The sequence below is a fragment of the Helicoverpa zea genome, chromosome 3 (assembly GCF_022581195.2).
Source record: "Helicoverpa zea isolate HzStark_Cry1AcR chromosome 3, ilHelZeax1.1, whole genome shotgun sequence".
NCBI lineage: Eukaryota > Metazoa > Arthropoda > Insecta > Lepidoptera > Noctuidae > Helicoverpa > Helicoverpa zea.
In genome coordinates, this window is record NC_061454.1 from 6,713,711 (window position 1) to 6,733,346 (window position 19,636).

A 19,636-nucleotide genomic window follows, 5' to 3' on the forward strand; every position below is an offset into this window, starting at 1 on the left:
CGGTGCGCTTCTATCATGCGCCGCACGCGCGACAGTCCCAACAGCATTCTGCGCGCGCTGGTGGATCGGTGGGACTCTCCGATACTGGCACGCTGGATACGGTTGCATGCAATCGTCTAGCTGTCCAACCGAACCTGCCAGTTCATTATTTATTGTGATTTAAATGTTTTAGGTATTAGTAGTTACTAACACTAGTTTATAAGCTTGTAATTTTACTAACAAATATGGATGTAATTTTAGGATGAATCCGAAATAAATGATTTATTATTATTATTATAAATGTATGTCTCTTCCAGACCTCGGGACTATAGAGTCCCGGATTTTTGGGAGGCGAACATGGGGCCGAAGCCAACACGCTGAAGCCCTTTTGAGACAACTTTAATGAAATGGTGACACAAAACCGACGATTATCCCTGTATACACTATAGAAATGTACCCAAGGACAATCCCCGGTTCTGTGCTAAACTATTGCTAACTATAGATGAAAACTACTTAGGCTATTGTGATGGGATGCTAATGGACTAGGAATGGGGAAACTACGGGAGCTATGGCACCTGCCGATGACAATGTATTAAATACATGTTAAAATGGCAGGTGGAGACTCGCCAACTCACTTACTGGGCCCCCGGGAATCAGTCACTGAAAAGCAACAAGAGGGCAACAGGGACATGAGCGGCTGAGAAGGGTGAGGATACCTCGGCGGACTTTAAACGCAGATCACGCGCTCCCTGTGGGTCCAGCATCACCGGCCCACTCGCCACTTACCACGAGGCACCTACCCTCCGAGCGGGCTGCTAACCCTGCTCTAGCGACTCCACTCTGACCGGCCGATGAAGGCAAGCCAAGAGGCGGGAGACCTATCCCCCGTCATACTTCACTCCGGCAGGCCGGAGATGGGGGACAGTATACTCTCCCTGGAGCACTCGGATATATAGCCCCGCGGGGTCGCTACTCCCCGTCATCCGCCTCAGATGCCCTGCGGGGCTTATTATTATTATTATTATAGTTTCTGAATACGCGAGCGCAGCGAGCGAGAAATCTTAATTATTTTTTAAGACTCAGAACCAAAATTATGAAAAAGGGCTACATTTCAAACCTTCATTTCTTTCTGTTGGACAAGTAAGATGGATATAAACATAAGATCAATAACAACAAGCTTTGCTTCGCGACGTTGGTCCGCAGACCACTTGGAAGGCCTCCAGGGACCACCAGTGGTCCGCCAACCACCGGTTAAGAACCACTGATCTAAAGCATCCAAAATTTTCGGATATGTTTGTTGTATTGCACTCGTAGTTACAGCGTGAGCTTCCCAACGAGTGTCCGATAGCGACTTCAGAACGCTATCGTTGCCTATTAATTCTTTTAAAACTGCCCAACGATGAGTAGAACCCAAAAAAAAAAAATTGTATAACAACTGCACAATTGAAAAAAAAAATCATTGCGATCGTACTCGTACAACAATCAACAGCACTTCGACCAATCAAGTTTAGAGGCGGGGGTGTATGAAGGGTCACTCCCGAACTGCTCGCGCCTTGTGATTTCGGACATATTGTGGATGAATCTCGATAAAATGTAGGTATAAAATGAAATGCCAGCAGAGGATGGAGGCCCCTGGAGAACAGGGGCCCCAAGCACGTGCTTGTAGTGCTTATACGTTAATCCGCCACTATTCATTTGTGGGGTAAAAAGTGACTGACGCTTTTTTCCGCGGAGCTTGGCATCCAGTAAGAAAAGTCGCTACAAAATTCTTGGTAAGACTGTGCTCCGAAAAAAAAAATAAAACCGTGTCGTCTAAAAACACAGTAAACCTTTGAATCATTGTAAAAGTAGATGTTTCGTGAATTCATTTATTTTTATTTTGCCACCAAATTTTAGATTCATAGAGCGATTATAAACTAGAATTACATTTACAGTTAGCGTCTGGATAGGTAATTATTTTATTCGTTGGAGCTGGAATTTTATTCATTATTACTGGCAACATTGTTTGTCAACGTGTCAATGCGATTTGTACGCGTTGCATGTTAGTTGCCAACACGGTTCACCGTCGCTCTACTTTATAATTTTTGTGAGTTAAATTAAAACCTGACAGACTGTTGCTGTGCATAGTGAGTGTTTCATAATTGAAGCAGATCATTTTTAACAATGGTACGTATCTTATTAGAAAAGTGTTGTTAATTTAATGGTATTTTCTAACAAGAATATTGGTGTATGGATTATATTCATGAATTTAATCATCATTTATATTATGTTTTCAGCCTCCTTCTCCTAGTTCCACGAACGTTGGATCTGGTGGTCGCTCACCCAGCAAGGCGACTACAGCCCCACGGTCATCCAGCGGGAGCACAGTTCGCCAACGTAAATCTACAACGACTACTACTGCCGCTAGAAATCGCAGCACAGGGGCCGGATCCGGTGGCATGTGGCGATTCTACACCGATGACTCTCCAGGCGTTAAAGTGTAAGTTGACAAACCTAACATGTTTGTTTTGTGCTGAAAGGACACATCTTTATCTAATAAACTTAAAAATAATGTATTTACAGTTAATTTGGTGAGTGGGTTGTCTTGTATATACGTTATGGTTTAAAGAGCTCTCTCTCTGATAAATCTATTAGGATTATATTTCAGTAAATTGTTACCATTTTTGTTTATGCCAAATGACGAATTTATGGCACCTTTATTCATAATTATACAGATATACCTACTTTCAAACAATGGTTGATGTGAAACAGATGAAGTGATAAGATTTGCTTATCCAATTAATTGCATAGTTACTTTTGTTGATGTACTTTTTTTCAGCTTTTTACATCTAATTATTTACTATCTCTTCAATAACCTACTGTCTGCTGGTACTTTTACACACAATAGAATATCAGTATTGTGCATTGTGCATTTTGTACAAAAGGACAGTTTGTCCCATATTGCACACATTCATATGCAGACAAAAGTCCCTAATAAAATATTTAATTCTAAAACAAACTTCAGATATTGGTATTTAACATATTTTTTTTTTATTTGCAGGGGTCCAGTTCCAGTTTTAGTTATGTCTCTCCTCTTCATTGCGTCTGTATTTATGCTTCACATTTGGGGTAAATACACAAGGGCGTAATTTCCACATATTTAGTAACTGGTTGTTCGAAGAAAGAGTGAAAGTGATTGATATGGAGTTGGGTGTTAAGATATGATTTTTAAATAAATTATGTAATTTAATCTTATTCTGCAATAAATATAAGTTCTATACATAAAAGTATTTATTTTATTTATTCTGATACCCAAAGGCTCAAAGCTCACAATGAATACTATATTACAGTCATATCTTGCCTCTGCTAGTGCTTTCTCCCATATCCTGTGGGGAATACTTTGTAGACACAAATAGTATGTTTAAAGGTCATGGAACATAGGCGCAGCCATTCTTAGGTAGGTACAAGCTCACTGCCATGGGCTTTTTACATTCATGTTATAAAATGAGATATGATTTAAGATTCAAATAACAATTTAATCACTGGGTTGGAGCTGGGTTGTATACTGAAAGATTTTTTAAATCAGCCCAGTAGTTTTCGAGATAAGCACATTCAAGGAAATAAACAAACTTCAGCGCCATTAAATTACTATAAGTTTAAATAAATAAAAAAACAAAACATGATATTTATTATGTCTAAATAAAATTTGGTGGGAAGAATTAGGTCTTCTGTCCTAAGTGACCATTGGCTTGCGGTCATTGTGGTGTTTTTTCAAATATTGAACGCAACTCGGAAATCGAACCAAAAGGCCAATGCACAACAGTAGCGGTATGCGACTACCTACAACTAAACTAACGAGGAATTAGTCTTGAGTCTAGGTAAAGCTACGGCATAGGTGCCTACCTAGGTATCACACTTTAGAAAGGATATTAGGCACCTACTCTACATTTTCATGTACTTAGATGTTAAACGGAGACATGGATAGATCCAGGTATTTGTTAGTACCTAGTTAACTTTGAAAACCTTATCTATAATTATGAGGAAACACTTGTTCGTACCTATGCTAGAGGCTACAAAACTACTGAACCGTTTTGCTACAATATTCCAGAGTAACGGAAGCGGACCCCAACATAGTTGGGAGTCTCGAAGGAAGAAGATTGCAGGGTAACATAGCCTATATCTTATCGTAATGTGTTCAGAAGTTCCCCCGGGAAGAGGATAAAACTTTGGAAAAACAGCTCTAAGGTTTTATTTAAAACCCGAACTGGAAATCAAACTCAGGAACCCGTGCACAGCAATAGTGCTGTTACTACTACTAGACTAGACCAACGAGAAAGTGTTAAGGTAAATCTGTGACAATACCTATCATTGAATACAAACAATCTTTATCTGGATAGATCGGGGTACATCTGTGAGGTGAAAACTTTGATAATGACGTTATGATGAAAATTTATTTTAAATAAAACTATAAGATTAAAAATACAAATGATTTTATTTTGATTGATATTCTATTATTAAAAAATAATTACAAAAAATAATCTTAAACCTAAGACACAATTATTATAAATGAGAAAAAACTATTTACAATATCAGCCTTATATTGAATTTCAAAAATTATTGAAGAGTAATCTCAGTGCTTGAGTTAATAGCTGCTTTATTGTTTTAGCTCACTGCCTCACTGACGGCGGGAAAGAAATGTACCTACTATTTCAGCTGCAAATGAGACAATTCAAAGCAATTCACACATATGCTTCAACTCTTCTTCCCTTAATTTTATCGAAAAATTGGCGCCAGGAAACTAATGTCTTCCCTGACCATATCCAAAAACTGGAAGTTATTCCTACAATCATAGTCATTAAGTACTTGATCATGAACATTTCAAATTTCGGTCTGTCTGTTTCTCTACGTGTGAATGGGCATGGAATAGAATACAGGGGCACAGAGCACATATCACGGTGCCATGTCACCATCCAATCATCGAAGTTAGCTTGTTCATAGAATAGACATGCTATCACTATTAATGCTGGCACTGTATACAAGACCCCAAACACGCCAATACGTATCATTAGTTTCTCAAGTTTGTCCGTTTTGGTACCATCATGTTTCATAACTGTTCTTATGCGGAACAGTGACACAAAGCCTGCAAGCAAGAAAATAGTTCCAAGAACTAGGTACACACAGAGTGGTGCTAGAACAAATCCACGCAATGCTTCAGCGTCCCATAGTCCAACATAGCATACACCAGAGAGGATGTCACCTGAAACAAAAATAACTTATATTTAATATAATTTATGTTTGAAGACTTAAATAAAGATTTTAAACTTAGATAAAGGTTCTTGTACCTTTACTACAAGGTTACTACAAGGTGTGAGAGATATGGGGAATAAAAATTACTTTACTTTATAGAATGTAGTATTCTATCAACTGGGGCTATATACATAAATGTACTTAAAGATTAAGCTAGTTAATAATAACCAATGAACATTAAGAGAGCAAATGATATCTTTACCAACCATCAACTTTTCCCATGGCCAATATTGATATGGTTTTGATAGCAGGCACAGCCCATGCTGCCAAATGAAAGTATTGAGAGTTTGCCTCTATAGCCTCATGGCCCCACTTGAGGCCAGCGGCTAAAAACCAAGTCAGCGTCAGAATGACCCACCAAATGCTTGATGCCATACTAAAAAAATAAACCACCATGAAGAGTATTGTGCAAGGTTCATGCTTGGTTCCTTGTGTAATTACTGAAATGTTGGGTAATCTTGCACCACTTATAGTTGATGGAAAAGGTCCTTGGCAGCTAACGCTGTCCCCTGCACTCCAGCCCATAACATATGCTGCAGCTACCATCAGGTAACACACTGACAGAAATATGATGGGCCTTTCTGGGTATCTGAACCTGTCTGTATCAATGAGAAAGGTCAAAACTGTGAATAGGCAGCTCACAGTACACAAAGTTGCCCAGATACCAATCCATAATCGCGCAAAATTCTTTTCATCCTGACTGAAAAACATGCCAGTGCATGGTGCCCCACAGTCATTCTCAACTTTATCCCCAACTTTAAGTGAATACTCCAAGTCCAAATTTTTCGGCACCTTGAACTGTATAGGACATACAAATCCATAATCCTTAGCTCCATGAAGCTTTGTTGGGTCCTTTTCATTATTCTTGAAGTTCACTTTAGGAAGCTTAGTTTCAGTGTGTTTTCGAGATTCATGAGTAATATTGTTATCGCCAACGCATATTACGTTTTCATCAGTAGCAACGGGAAATTTTGAACACTCTAAATGTTCAGGCCAGTGAAATCCAAATGTTATCATTATCTCGTCACAATTTTGTTTGGCCGATTCGCAAAGATGTCGACACGGGGGAATGGGCGTATCTAATATCGTACACACGGGCGCGTATACCGAACACAGGAAGAATTTCAGATCTGGTGAACAGTTTACTTTTATCAAAGGTGTGTACTGATGAACTTCAGGCCCCGCGTCTTCTTGTTTAGCGTGATTCAGTATGTTAGGAAATATGGTTTGATTATATCTTATTTGTTGACAAAACTGAATAGTAATCGGCTCACAGCGACCATGGTGAGGTAAAGTATCACCAGGGTAAACAGTAACACGTGAAGTTTCCGTCGTTACAAAAAAATATAACACTAGAACAGTAAACGCAACCTTCGCTTTTTCCATTATTATACCACTTTGTAAATCAATTAAAATAACAAAAATAATAACTTAAAACTGTATGTCCCATTACAGATTATAAGGAATAAAGACTTTGTCTCCGCATTTTCGCAAAAAATGCGATTATTAATACAAAATATCAAATAAAATTGTTTTCACAACAACATGCATTGTAGATCACAGAACATATATACCCTAAAGGGAAGAATAACGACTCCGTACAAATTTTATGAGGAAATTTTTCCTTACCGGCCGGCGCCATCTATATTCCGCCCACGAAAACTAGAGAGTAGAAGCTAGGGCGGGAGTTTCAAACTACAGTATATTCTATAGGTCATTTTTATTGCATTTTATGCACAAGTACAGGGGCCCGATTCTCCTAAGTTAATAATGTTAAAATCGAATAGAAATTGAATCGCAATATGATCGCAGTAGCAGTTTTAACCATATCGGGCATTCTGCTACTAATATAAGACCAATCGTATTCCAACGACATTCGATTGGTTTGCGATTGGTCTGCTATTTTGGTGATTTTGGTCTATACGGTAGTTTGCTCTACAATCATATTGCAATCGTAAATCATTTGCAGACAAAATGATTCATTATTGAATGACAGAAAAGGATAAAAACGTTTATTTCAAAGAAAAAATAGCGGAATGCCACATATGCTTCAATCGTAATTGAGTCGGGATTGAATCTCAGTCGAATGTGAATCGACTCGACTGAATCGTAAAATTAGGAGAATCGGGCCCCAGTGCGTTCGTCGATTATGGCTGAGCAAGATTATCACATTTTGCTCAGCAATAATCGACATGAAACACAGTGTACTTGTGCATAAATTGCTAATATTTATCTTTATAGAGCAGTGCAGCAGTGTAATAAAAGGAAGATTACAGTACAAGAGTTTTTTATTTAGCATGTTAATAATTATAATTTATTTCCAGAAATAGGGTACAAAAGGTGTTCATAAATCACAAGTATGTGCACCTATGTAATGAATTTTAAAATACATGAATTTAATCAATTTAGGTAGGTATTTCAGACATTTTCGTCCAAAATAACAAGTATGGATGGGCCTATTGCATACAATTTCAACATCAAAACATAAACAAACAAAAATTCTAGTTAGTTTTAAAGTGTTACTATTATAAAAAACAAGACTATGTTATTATACAATAAAGAATACTATCGATTTGTTTAACAAACAACAAGTTTACAGACATGGTTTAAATTATTCTATCATATTGTGTAATAAACGTTGGTGTTATTTCTTCTTTATTATAGAAATGATTAGGAAGAGAAAGACACTAGACCAATTATATTTTGATATTTACAAACATTTACTACACAACAAAAGCTATATATCAATGTATTTCGTTCCGGGCTGAAACAAATTTTTGAAAAACGATCTTGCCAAGTTTTAACATTTCAAACATTACTGCAGCCAAATCTGTTTTTCTCAAATAACTTTAAAACTGTAATAAAATATGTGTGCGTTCGTGCAGCGGAATGTTGTTGAATTTAAAGATTTTAATTATGCAGATAATTAGTGTATGACGTCCTATAATTGTGTATGGTAAAAAAAAAATTGTGTATGCAGCCATTGTGGAGAAATTCACCAAAAACTGATTCCGCTGGGCGAACGTTGTCCTGGCGAAACTTTTTTTAATCCATAGACTTTAGAAGAAAAGAGATGTGTCCAAAAATTAGTGTGTATTTGGGTGTAATTGTTTATGTATGAATGAAATCAGTGCATGCATAAACTTGGGAGAAATTCAAGTTTCCGCTTCGCGAACGTTTGGCCATTAGCTAGTTTTCATATAAAGCGCTTACATAGAGAGCTGTAGATTTTTACATACGTTGTTTTGAATTTGTTTATATTTGTTTAAAAAACAGATTTAGAAAAAGTCGCAGGGTTTAAAAGATAAAAATATAAACGTAAAATACACTTTAGAATTTTTTACCGAATCATAATTTTTAAACTCTATAAAATTATGCACTTCTTCTGGTGTTTCGGAGACTAAAATATTTTTGCAGTTATTACAAATATTTTTATATTTTTTAATTATGAAGCCACAGACATAAGCACATGCTTGTAGTTCGCTACTTCCTTCCTCCAAATTTTGTTCCAGGGAGGAAATAATATTTTCTTCAATTTCATTTTCTATAACAGACTCCGATTGTTCCGTTTCAGTGTGCATGTCTGTGGCTGGTGTCAATAATTTTTGTATGTTTTAAAGTGTATTTTACGTTTACATTTTTATCTTTTAAACCCTACGACTTTTTCTAAATCTGTTTTTTAAACAAATATAAACAAATTCAAAACAACGTATGTAAAAATCTGCAGCTCTCTATGTAAACGCTTTATATGAAAACTAGCTAATGGCCAAACGTTCGCGAAGCGGAAACTTGAATTTCTCCCAAGTTTATGCATGCACTGATTTCATTCATACATAAACAATTACACACAAATACACACTAATTTGTGGACACATCTTTTTTCTTCTAAAGTCTAAGGATTAAAAAAAGTTCCGACAGGACAACGTTTGCCCAGCGGAATCAGTTTTTAGTTAATTTCTCCACAATGGCTGCATACACAAATTTTTTTTTACCATACACAATTATAGGACGTCATACACTAATTATCTGCATAATTAAAATCTTTAAATTCAACAACATTCCGCTGCGCGAACGCACACATATAATATTAGTTAAGATATTTATTTATGCATAATTATGTTCATTTTTCTTTTTAGTGCAGATTTACATGCATCTTCGGAATAAATTTTGTTTTTTATTATGCAATATCTCTTTATATTAATATGGAAGACACTATTTATTATATAATTTATATTTAATTCTTTGTGCTCCATACAATTTTCGAGGAAGACATAATTTATAGAGTCCTTTAGTAATTGTGTTATTTTTTTTTTTATATTCTCTTTATACGCCTCTTTTTCTAAAAAAATATTAATTATGTTTGCACTTTTTTCTACACAATCTATTAAATTTTTAGAGGCGTATGTAAGAGAATTTTTTACCGAATCATAATTTTTAAACTCTATAAAATTATGCACTTCTTCTGGTGTTTCGGAGACTAAAATATTTTTACAGTTCTTACAAATATTTTTATATTTTTTAATTATGAAGCCACAGACATAAGCACATGCTTGTAGTTCGCTACTTCCTTCCTCCAAATTTTGTTCCAGGGAGGAAATAATATTTTCTTCAATTTCATTTTCTATAACAGACTCCGATTGTTCAGTTTCAGTGTGCATGTCTGTGGCTGGTGTCAATAATTTTTTAAAATTGGTAATTATGGCACTGTTGCTATCCAGCTCACAATTACCTGAGCTAGTATGTGCCATGTTGCTTATTACAGCTGTTTTTAATCCAGCAACGAATTGTGCAACTGTTGGGTTGCTATTGGATCCACAGTTGAATCGAATGCATCCAAATAAATTTTCAAGAGGATCCTGCTGGAATCTTCTCGTGGATAAACTTTTAACTGTAGTATGTTTGGCACTTAGAATTTTCCAAACCATTTCTAACCCATTGAGGGTCCAAATCCAGCCATCTTTTGATGGGGGATTACCCCTGCATCCCAAGAATTCCAGGGTTTTAAAAAAAAATTTCATTTTATCGAACATTTGGAGATGTCCTGTATTGTGTTTTATATTTGTGGAAAATATTTTTCCTCTCCTTAAGTCTGGTGTCGACGCGTTTACACCATCAAACAAATCGTCCATGCTTGAAATTAAATTAGCCGTTGCCAAGGCTTCAGTCGGCATGTCTCCTGAAAATTCACAATAAACAAATCAAATCAATATGAGTAAGCATATTACTAACTAGCTTAATAACTTCGGATATACTGGCAGCAAATGTACACATAATATACATTTATTTTATACTTTACTTTTTATAAATTGTGAAGTTTCGGCTAGTTACTTGCTCAATACAGGATTAAGTAATAATGTTAAAAGCACAATATAATTATTTGTTGGTTTTATCCTTTATCAAAGACACAACCCCAGATAACCATACTGTTGAAACAAATATAAGTATCATGCAACTATGATCTGAGGAATAAATCAGGTTTCTTACCTCCAGCTATTTTAGTATATAGTCCTGCTGCAACTGAGTGGCTTAAAACTTGTGCCGCAAGTTTTACCCTCATTTTTTGTTTGGAATTAGGCTCAAGGTGTTGTTTACTTAGGCATGGTGCAAACACAAAATTGGGATTATTATTGTCCAATTCATAAAATTGCTTGATGTGGCTCCATTTAGCGACTCCTGTAAAGTAATTATTAATAGTGTTATAATTAACTATTTTATTTATTCGTCACAAGTCAATTAAAACATAAAGTACAAAATAAATATCCAAAATTAAATATAAAGTCAACTATTCTAAGAAAATAACCCGCCTCTTATCGTTCCCGGTGTTATAATTACTTGTACAAAAAAATATTATGCTTTAAATGTACATATTTATTATTAAACAATTATTTTTCTAAAACTAAATAACAAATGACTTACCAATTCCTTGTTGGTGGTCTGATGTTATATTGGTCCTAAATCTTACATGATATTTCATGAAAAGATTTCTGAAGCACTTCAGCAGGTGTGGTGTGTCAAATAGAGTGACAATTTTGTGATTGCTCACTTCTATGAAGGGATTCTCAACAGAAGCTCCTAATTGACATAGAGCTCTCTTGTTGACTCCATCCAAGTCACAGACTGAAGCGCATATGTTTATCCCAGCATCAAAGCAACAATTTAAAACCTGAAAGTATTATAAGGGAGATTAGCAACAAATAAACTAACATCATAGTTCAGCAAAGAGTTAAATCAGCATGATCATCATTGAATATGAAGAAGCAATGCATACCTCCTTAATCAAAGCTGAAAGTCTGTCAGCTGTGACAGAACCGCTTGATAAATAATAAGCCACTGGCTGCTTAAAATGTTTCCTGACTCCAACTATCATAAATACAAGGGCATATGAAGCTGGCTGTGGAGATCTACCTTGTGTAGCATGGTCTTGAAACCCTTCAATTAAATCCGTCTTCGAATTGTACCATAAATTTTTTCTTAAGGACATTTCATCCCACAACAATATGTACTCACGTTCAGAGGGGACAAAGTGTTTTGTCGTGTTTTTTAAAATTGTGAGTATTGTTTTGTGTGTCCCCACATTCATCTTAAATTTACTTAAGAGGGATTTTAATGTGCTGGGTGCTGGTAAACAAATCATTCTCCTTAGCAATTTGTAGCTAGTTGGTGACCTCTTGTAGAGCCTCAATGCTATTATTTTAGCCTCCATGTTCCACCTGCGACCAGGCTTCTTCCTCTTATAATTCTGCAGTTCTCCTTGCAGTAACAGTGCAAATGTCGAACTCATTTTTGTATTGAGGATTTCTCGGACTGTCTCATTGTTACAAATAACATTTAAAAAAGATTCGTTTTTTAAATGTTTTACAGTTTTTTGTAATCTATACACCTTGTTCATACTACTTTTCAGTTTCCTCAACATTTTGCTTTTCTGGTCACTTTCTTGTTTTGAAGACTTGCACACAAACATTCCTGAATTGGTCGGAGTGATAATGTTTACATTATGTTCTGTTAAAGGATTCATTCTGGATGGACCGGCAACAGGTTCAAATATGGCAGATTGATCTGGCACATTAGAAGTTGTTGTATCCTGTAAATTGAAAGTTGATTATTTTAAATAAATTTAAAGATAACTCTTTAAATTTATTAGTCATAGATGAGGTAAATGTAAAAAAACATATATACAGTGTTATGGAAAAAACCAACAACCTCTTAAGAGGTCATTGTACTCATCATATATTTAATTTTTTAAATTTATATCTTGCAATTGGTTGGATAACCATTAGCAGATTTTTTGTGGGAATTCATTTATGCGAAAGTTCATTCTTCCAGTAAAGAATCTGCCTTCATATATAATTCTTACTCTGCTCTACTCAAATTCCCAATTTGGTGGCGCATAGAGCCCATGTACCTCCATAATCTTTGGGTCCAGGCCTTGTCTATGTCATTCAGAAATAGCTTTGCATAGTACAATGAACACTGAACATAATGTCTGTATTTCTGTGCTATATAAGACAGGTGTTTTAAATACACTTTCAAAATGATAATGGTACTAACCTTTTGGCATTGAACATCAGGTACAGCTGTTCTGAACAACTTCTTCTCATTAAAGCATGTGCTTTTGAAATGTTTGCTGCATAGCATCTTATGTTGTTTATGGAGTGCGTCCTGGAATTTTGGTGAAGACCAGGCTTCGTTTGGGAAGCAATACTTTGCCCATAATTCACAACTGAAAATTAAAAATATCAAAATTACACACTCATCATCAGCCTTCTAATGTTCCCACTGCTGGGACACAGCCTCCTCTCTAGGAGAGGGCTTGGGCCATAATCCACCCCGCGGGCCCAGTGCGGATTGGTGGATGTCACACGTCTTCGAATTTTTTTTTGGTTCTAGGACATGCTGGTTTCCTCACGATGTTTTCCTTCACCGTTTTGAGAGCAGTAGTGACGAAATAAATTACACAAAGTTATGCGCCAGATCGGGTTTGAACCCGCGACCTACCACTCGTAAGTTGGGGCAGTTACCACTCGGCCACCACTGCTCTCAAATTACACACTATTTTAATCATTTTCCGAGTTAAGATATTATTATATCATGTCAGTGGGTAGTCTTCGCTTTGATTGAAAGAGATGTTATATTAGATACGGGAATGGTGTAAGCAAGAAAACTTTTTATAGTAAGTACCTAATGATTTTTGGCAAGGAAAGTTGGGACTTAAGTATATAGGTATATATGTTACGTGAGTTTGTGGTAGTTAGAAGCGGAATTAACAATAAATGTGGTATTCTATGTCGTCTAAGACGAATAGCATGGAGTGTACATACCGCAGAGCATTTTTAGTGCCAGGCTTTGGAAACCGATGCAAAGTGATGCTGGGATCTTTAGAAGGTGAAGATCCACACAAGCAGCAGATTCTTGTGTTTTCTTTTTGTGAACTCATCGCGAATTAAACACAAAACAAAATCAAACAAGTCACTGTCTCAACACCGAGTCTATATCTCACAAATACACACTTAATTTCACCAAAACACAGCAACGGAGGAGCAAGCTCGACTCAACGTTATCAATGTATGTAGAATTAAATGGAAGTAGTTTATTTATTACAAATAAACATTAGTACAAGATAAAATGGTGCGCAACCGGCCGCAGACATTTTTCTTGTGACGTCAACAATGTCAAAACCAATATGGCGTCCGGACATTAGTGTTGCCACACATAATCCCCCATATATATTTTCTAATAAGTAATATTAAATTTTATATCTAATATTTCTCAACTAAGTATATTTTTTGGCATTAGAATAATAGCTAAAAGTATCTTCAAGGGTAATTTACTTTAAAAATCAATTTATACGCTCATTATTAGGGAGAATACGAAATTGTATTTTTGGTGGCAACATTATATATTTATCTCTTTTACTCTGATGTCGTTGACTCTCTCTTGTTTTCAAGCCCACCTTAATGCAATTCGTAGAACAAACTTGACAGACCCTGTTGTAGATTGTAGACTCGAGTTGAAAGCAGCTGGAATAGACAAAAATGTATCGTTTTTTTGTTGGTGAAAGAGCCATAGACATTATTTTTTTGACGATTTAAGCTAAAAATAGTATTTGAATACCATCGATACAAATGTACTACGTACTGAATGTAAATTCATTGAGCGTCAGGGATGAAAGAGTATCAGACTCTCTCCGCTTTCATTACATTACAAAAAGTATTCTGTGCTCTCAGCTATTTGGCTTCGATTACCCAGTAGGCTGTAAGGACTGCCAAATAATGTTCTAATGACACCCGGAATCTAACGTGTCTTCCGAAATACAGAGGAACTTGTTATGGTATAGAATATAGATGGTTATCAATCCACGGACTATCTCGCCAGAAATCGCTCAACCAGCTGGCTCCTCGAACCTGCCCATTAACCTGCCTAGGGATGAATGGATGATGTCCTTATCTGTTTTCAGCTGGCATCTTTTTTGACATCTGTCAGGAATTCAGGAATGGATTTGTATTTTGTTGACATTTCGTTCGTTTGAAGAACTAACGAAGGAAAACTTGAATAGAATCCTAGTTTCGTAATTAACTAAATAAAAATGGAAATTGGTGGCGAAAATGTAGACTTCATGAAACTGATTAACGTTAAGGGTAATATTGAGAATATTACTCCTCACAAAATAGCAGTAGTAGCTTTTATACGAGAATATGGACTGTTGAAAATTGAAGGTATGTTTGTTTACTATATTAGACTTTATGAAATGGTTAAATCGCTAGTGCTTATTTATTTACAATATCAGGGCCGATATTATAAACATGGTATTGTTCATGTTTCAGCAAACAGGATGATTGATTGCACTGTGGCATCTAAATATAGAAAGGATTTCTGTATGCTTGCTCTTAAATTAATACAGGTAAACATTTATTTCTATAATTATTGAATCTATGTTGCTTTGACCGTTATTATACATAGTTAAGCACATCACGCCACACATCTATATATATAATAATGAAACCCGCTTTCCGTTGTCACGACATAACATGAAAACGGCTTGACCGATTTGGCTGAAAATTAGAGGGGAGGTAACTTAGACCCGGGAGAAGGTTTTTGTCACCATTCGGCTATGGGACGCGGGTGAAACCGCGGGCGAAAGCTAGTTAAAAATATAAATATAACCTTTAAAAGATATGTCTAAGTTTGAAATTATTTTTTTCATGTCTAAGACTGAAATAATTTTTTCAACCCCTTTAAATATATTTCGTATATGTTTTATCATAAATAATAACATTTATTGCAGTGCCCAGATATGGAGTTTAAAGAATTGGAAGCATTGCTGACTGATGGACGGTACAATCTGTTGAGTGTTCATCTACAGAACTTCTGCGTCCGTCTGCAGAACATATATGTTAATGGCGTTAGTGCTCTGACGGACTGTGTTACTTCTAGAATAGACAAGCTGATGATTGAGTCCAATCCTTGCATTATGGCGAGATATAGTGTATTAGGTAAACATCTGACTGACTTAATATCACTTCATATTTTCACATTACTTATTTTAACACTACAATGGTTGGTTTCAGGGCTGTATTTACGAAGAATATTGCTCCACTTAGATAAGTTAACCTTTGTTCAAGTTGTATCATTGTACAAGTCATTTTGTCTGTATTACCAGAGAGGCAGGCCTGGATTAATGATGAGGTCTTTAAGCAAAGAGGTAACTAATAACACTTCAAGATTAGAATACATATGGTTTATTATGCGGTTTGTGACATTATGATTTACTCATCGTATGCTGGGGGCTGGGGATGAGCATAAGTGCAACACAATTGTTTTCTACTGTCTTGCTCACCATACAGCATATGAGAGATTACTTTGTGTTGCAGAAATTAAACAATATGGAGCAGCAGACAACAACTACATCTCCAGTGATGCCTGAAGAATCTAAACCATTGGAATTGTCTATGAGAATGAATATAATAGATAGAGATAAGTAAGTCAGTTGCCTTTTATATCATCTGAGTTTTTCTACATGGCCAGTAAGTAGTAGATAAGTATTAAAATAAAAGCTGATGGTTAACCCAAATATGCAGTATCTTAATTGAGAACAACATGTTACCCACTCATAATAACCAGTTTAAACTGCTTCTCTATAATGAAACTGAATTGAAAGATGTGTCATTATTGTTTCAGCAGTTTTGAAGAATGTCAGTGGTCAAGGAAACAAGCTGAATTATTCACTGCACAGCAAGCTAATTTATTACAAATCAACGAGAAGAAAGCTATGCAACCTCGACAGTTACAGAAAACCATTATACAAATAATCAACGATATACCTGAATACCCAGATATAGTGAGTACTTTGTACCACACAATCATTCGATTTTTTTACCATTTTTAATAAATATTGTAATGTAATTTAAAATATTTTTTCAGCACTTCCTCAGTTTTCTAAATTGCATCCGGTCCAAAGAGTTCAGTGGTGCTCAGGACTCTTTGTATAATTACTTTGACAGAACAATATTCAACTCAACTGGAAACAACAATACTGGCAATGATAGAAACAAGAATTTTCGTTATGCGGCTCTAAACAGAGCGGCAATGCATACACATTTTGGTCACAGGTGAGTTGGTGGGTGTCAGCTCTGTGAATATAAGGCAAAAGCTGGTTCATAATTCTTTAGTTGGTTTTGATTATATTTACAGTGGTCTTCTGTTATTTATATTTTTCTGTCTTGTCCACGTGCTGTTCGCAGATCAGTGGCAATGGAGGCTGTACGCGAAGCACTGGCGCGGGCGCAGGAGGCCGCGGACTACGCGTGCCTGGTGGGCGCGGCCACGTGGGGTGCGCTGGCGGGCGGGCGCGCTCGTCGAGCGGCCCTGCTCACCCGGGCCCCGCGCGACCCACCACCCGGGGCCCCCGCCGCTCCCCTCGCCGCGCCGCCCGCTGCTGCGCCCTCCCACCCGCGACATACCGCCGCCGCCGCACAGCTGCTCGCGCAGCACGCTGCCGTTAATGGCGCCAAACCTGCCTATATCTTTCAGGTTAATTGAGGGCATAGCACCTATTAGTTCAGGATGCTGTAAATGAGAATGGTAGTAAAATATCAGCACTTTGTTTACAGGTTATTATGCGGGGCGACTCGATAAATTATCTGCACTCAATGACTGACCTCACGATGGCCGGGTTAGCAAACACTGCTGCGTTATGGGCGCTCTACGGCAAGACTGAGATGGCATCAGTGGCCTGTCAACTTCTCCTTGGCCTTAACACTAGTAAGTTATCTGGTGGCATGTGCTTCAGTACAGGCGTCACTGCTGTTATTACCCATTATGTACTCGAAATACATATTTAATGTAATATTTTGTCCTTAGAATGCAAGGTTGGCAGCGGCAGCGTGTGGCACGCGCCTCCGTCGCTGAGCACGGGCGGCGCGGGCGCGGCGGCGGTGGCGGCGTGGCGCGGCGCGGCGGCGCTGCAGCACGCGCTCGCCTCGCACCTGCCCGCGCCGCACGCGCCGCGCCACCACGCCGACCGCGCGCTCTATGCAGGTCTGTAGCTTGTACGCGAATACTATGACGGCTACACAAGTCTGAAGTCGTTCACAACGGGGCAGAACTTCGCCGTATATACCTACTACATATATACCACTACTACATATATACTACATATATACCTAAGTATATCGCCGTACTGTCATTATATACCTATTAATTTTTACGTTTGTATAAATTCTAATTTAAATAATCCAGTTTTGGAAACTTTTGTATTTTTACTTTTGTTTCAATTGTATCCATGTAGCCACGACATGAAACCAATTTTATACAAATTATGTAAAGTGCCCAGGACTGTAGGTACCTGTTCTTTGTCATCTAACTGTGATCAAACGTCTTTTCGACACACAAACTTTAGCACACACACTATTTCTTTTAAAATATCTAAATCGATGTCGATTTCAGGAAAGTGGGAGGAAGCGGAACAGAGTATCAGGCAACTGGCTTCTTCAGACAGATGGGAGAGTCAACTATTAAAAGCTGAAATGTATTACCTGAAGGGAGATCCGACCGAGGCGCTCGAGTCACTATACGACATACTGGATTACTGCAAGACTGAAGATGACAGCCTACACTTCGTATCCCTCAGAGTGAAAGCCATGATACTAATGTCTCAAGTCCAACACTCGTTCAGTAATATTCAATCCACAAATATAATGTTACTGAACGAAGCATTGTGGTTGGCAAAGGGTTACCATTTACATTATTTAGCTGCTACCGCTGAAATGCATTTGGCTAATGTACAAATAAGTATGGGATGTGCGAAGAACGCGTTGTCACTAGTCAGGAAAGCTTTGCCTACTATTATGGCGGATGGCAGTGCATACGACATGGCTAGAGGTATTTTTTTTTTAATTGACATTATGTACTTCTAAAGTCAAAGAACTTTTCCTCTCTGACTGGTGTTTCGTTTGTATATTTTTAAAATTGCTGACACATAAATCGTACTTCGGAGACGCAAAGTTATTTGATTTGCTCCATGATAAGACCTATCTTGGAATATTTTCTGAAGCTAAACATATATTTCAGCCATGTTGTTGTATACGAAGTGCCGGATCGCGACCGCGGCTCCGTCAGGTGAAGCGAGGCTGCAAGTGCTTCAGTCGTGTTGTGAAGCGCTAGAATTCGTCAAAAAGAATTTTGCCAAAGTTGGCGCTCATGTTCGGCTGTTGCAAACATGGTATTTACAGGTAAGCTTCTTGACGTCGACGGTTTAAAAAATAAGATTTCAAATTTATACAGTGGCGGCATAGCATCGGGTGGCATCGGTGGTGAAATTTGGGACGCAAAACGATATCAAAAGAAATCAGAGAAAGCAACTGTAAAGTGTAAGGCGCGAGCGCAGCGAGCGTGAAATTTTTGAGTTTTAACACAAAAGTACCCAAACAAGTTTGAAAAAAGCACTATAAAGTGAAGAAGGCGCGAGCGCGTAATTTTTGATATTTGGGACGCAAAAAGATATCTAAAGAAATTAGAGAAAATTACTCTTCTGCCCGCGCCATCCTGGGCGTGCAGATATGTGCCGAGCAAGATGGCACCCCCCGAGATGTGGCACCCGGGGCGGACCCCCTCCCCCCCTTACGCCGCTACTGAATTTATACTAACTTTGCAATAATTCATGATACTTATTTAGGTACTTTATCTTATGTTCTTGTTGTTCCAGGCTCAATTATACCACGACATTGGTAACCACGCGGCAAGGAATCAGTGCGCTTGGATGTACCGGCAATTAGAATTACAGAATTCTGTAGAACCATCTAATATGTTACTGGTTATGTATTAAACTATTTATTTACAAAAAATATGTTTTTGATTTGAAATTAAAACCAAATAA

At 37.3% G+C, this 19,636-nt stretch overlaps 4 protein-coding genes across 6 annotated transcripts; 2 read left to right on the forward strand and 2 right to left on the reverse strand.

Annotated features, from left to right (window-relative positions):
- The first annotated feature begins 1,983 nt into the window (after window positions 1-1,983).
- LOC124646293 (protein transport protein Sec61 subunit beta) lies at window positions 1,984-3,245 on the forward strand. Its single transcript, XM_047186414.1, has 3 exons — window positions 1,984-2,145; window positions 2,256-2,458; window positions 3,020-3,245. Exons 1-3 carry the CDS (start codon window positions 2,143-2,145, stop codon window positions 3,105-3,107), a joined length of 294 nt encoding a protein of 97 aa, XP_047042370.1. The 5' UTR covers window positions 1,984-2,142; the 3' UTR covers window positions 3,108-3,245.
- A 1,206-nt stretch (window positions 3,246-4,451) lies between these two features.
- On the reverse strand, window positions 4,452-7,099 carry LOC124646207 (frizzled-7). Its single transcript, XM_047186304.1, has 2 exons — window positions 5,472-7,099; window positions 4,452-5,215 (listed from the first exon to the last, which is right to left on the reverse strand). Exons 1-2 carry the CDS (start codon window positions 6,649-6,651, stop codon window positions 4,698-4,700), a joined length of 1,698 nt encoding a protein of 565 aa, XP_047042260.1. The 5' UTR covers window positions 6,652-7,099; the 3' UTR covers window positions 4,452-4,697.
- Window positions 7,100-8,508: 1,409 nt separating this feature from the next.
- Window positions 8,509-14,241, reverse strand: LOC124646070. 2 transcript variants are annotated; one of them, XM_047186102.1, is made up of 7 exons: window positions 13,584-14,241; window positions 12,814-12,985; window positions 11,534-12,346; window positions 11,182-11,428; window positions 10,750-10,938; window positions 9,884-10,441; window positions 8,509-8,806 (listed from the first exon to the last, which is right to left on the reverse strand). In XM_047186102.1, the coding sequence occupies exons 1-7, from the start codon at window positions 13,697-13,699 to the stop codon at window positions 8,544-8,546; spliced, it is 2,358 nt and encodes a 785-aa protein (XP_047042058.1). In that variant the 5' UTR covers window positions 13,700-14,241; the 3' UTR covers window positions 8,509-8,543. The 2 variants fall into 2 exon arrangements, with proteins under 2 accessions (XP_047042058.1, XP_047042057.1); XM_047186101.1 differs by lacking the exon at window positions 8,509-8,806 and having other exon boundaries at window positions 9,280-10,441.
- Window positions 14,242-14,484: 243 nt separating this feature from the next.
- Window positions 14,485-19,604, forward strand: LOC124646071 (anaphase-promoting complex subunit 5). 2 transcript variants are annotated; one of them, XM_047186104.1, is made up of 13 exons: window positions 14,485-14,978; window positions 15,087-15,163; window positions 15,548-15,755; window positions 15,831-15,964; window positions 16,134-16,240; window positions 16,444-16,600; window positions 16,684-16,871; window positions 17,004-17,292; window positions 17,373-17,523; window positions 17,623-17,799; window positions 18,208-18,642; window positions 18,832-18,992; window positions 19,466-19,604. In XM_047186104.1, exons 1-13 carry the CDS (start codon window positions 14,849-14,851, stop codon window positions 19,583-19,585), a joined length of 2,334 nt encoding a protein of 777 aa, XP_047042060.1. In that variant the 5' UTR covers window positions 14,485-14,848; the 3' UTR covers window positions 19,586-19,604. The 2 variants fall into 2 exon arrangements, with proteins under 2 accessions (XP_047042060.1, XP_047042059.1); XM_047186103.1 differs by having other exon boundaries at window positions 14,486-14,978; window positions 16,441-16,600.
- The last annotated feature ends 32 nt before the right edge of the window (window positions 19,605-19,636 follow it).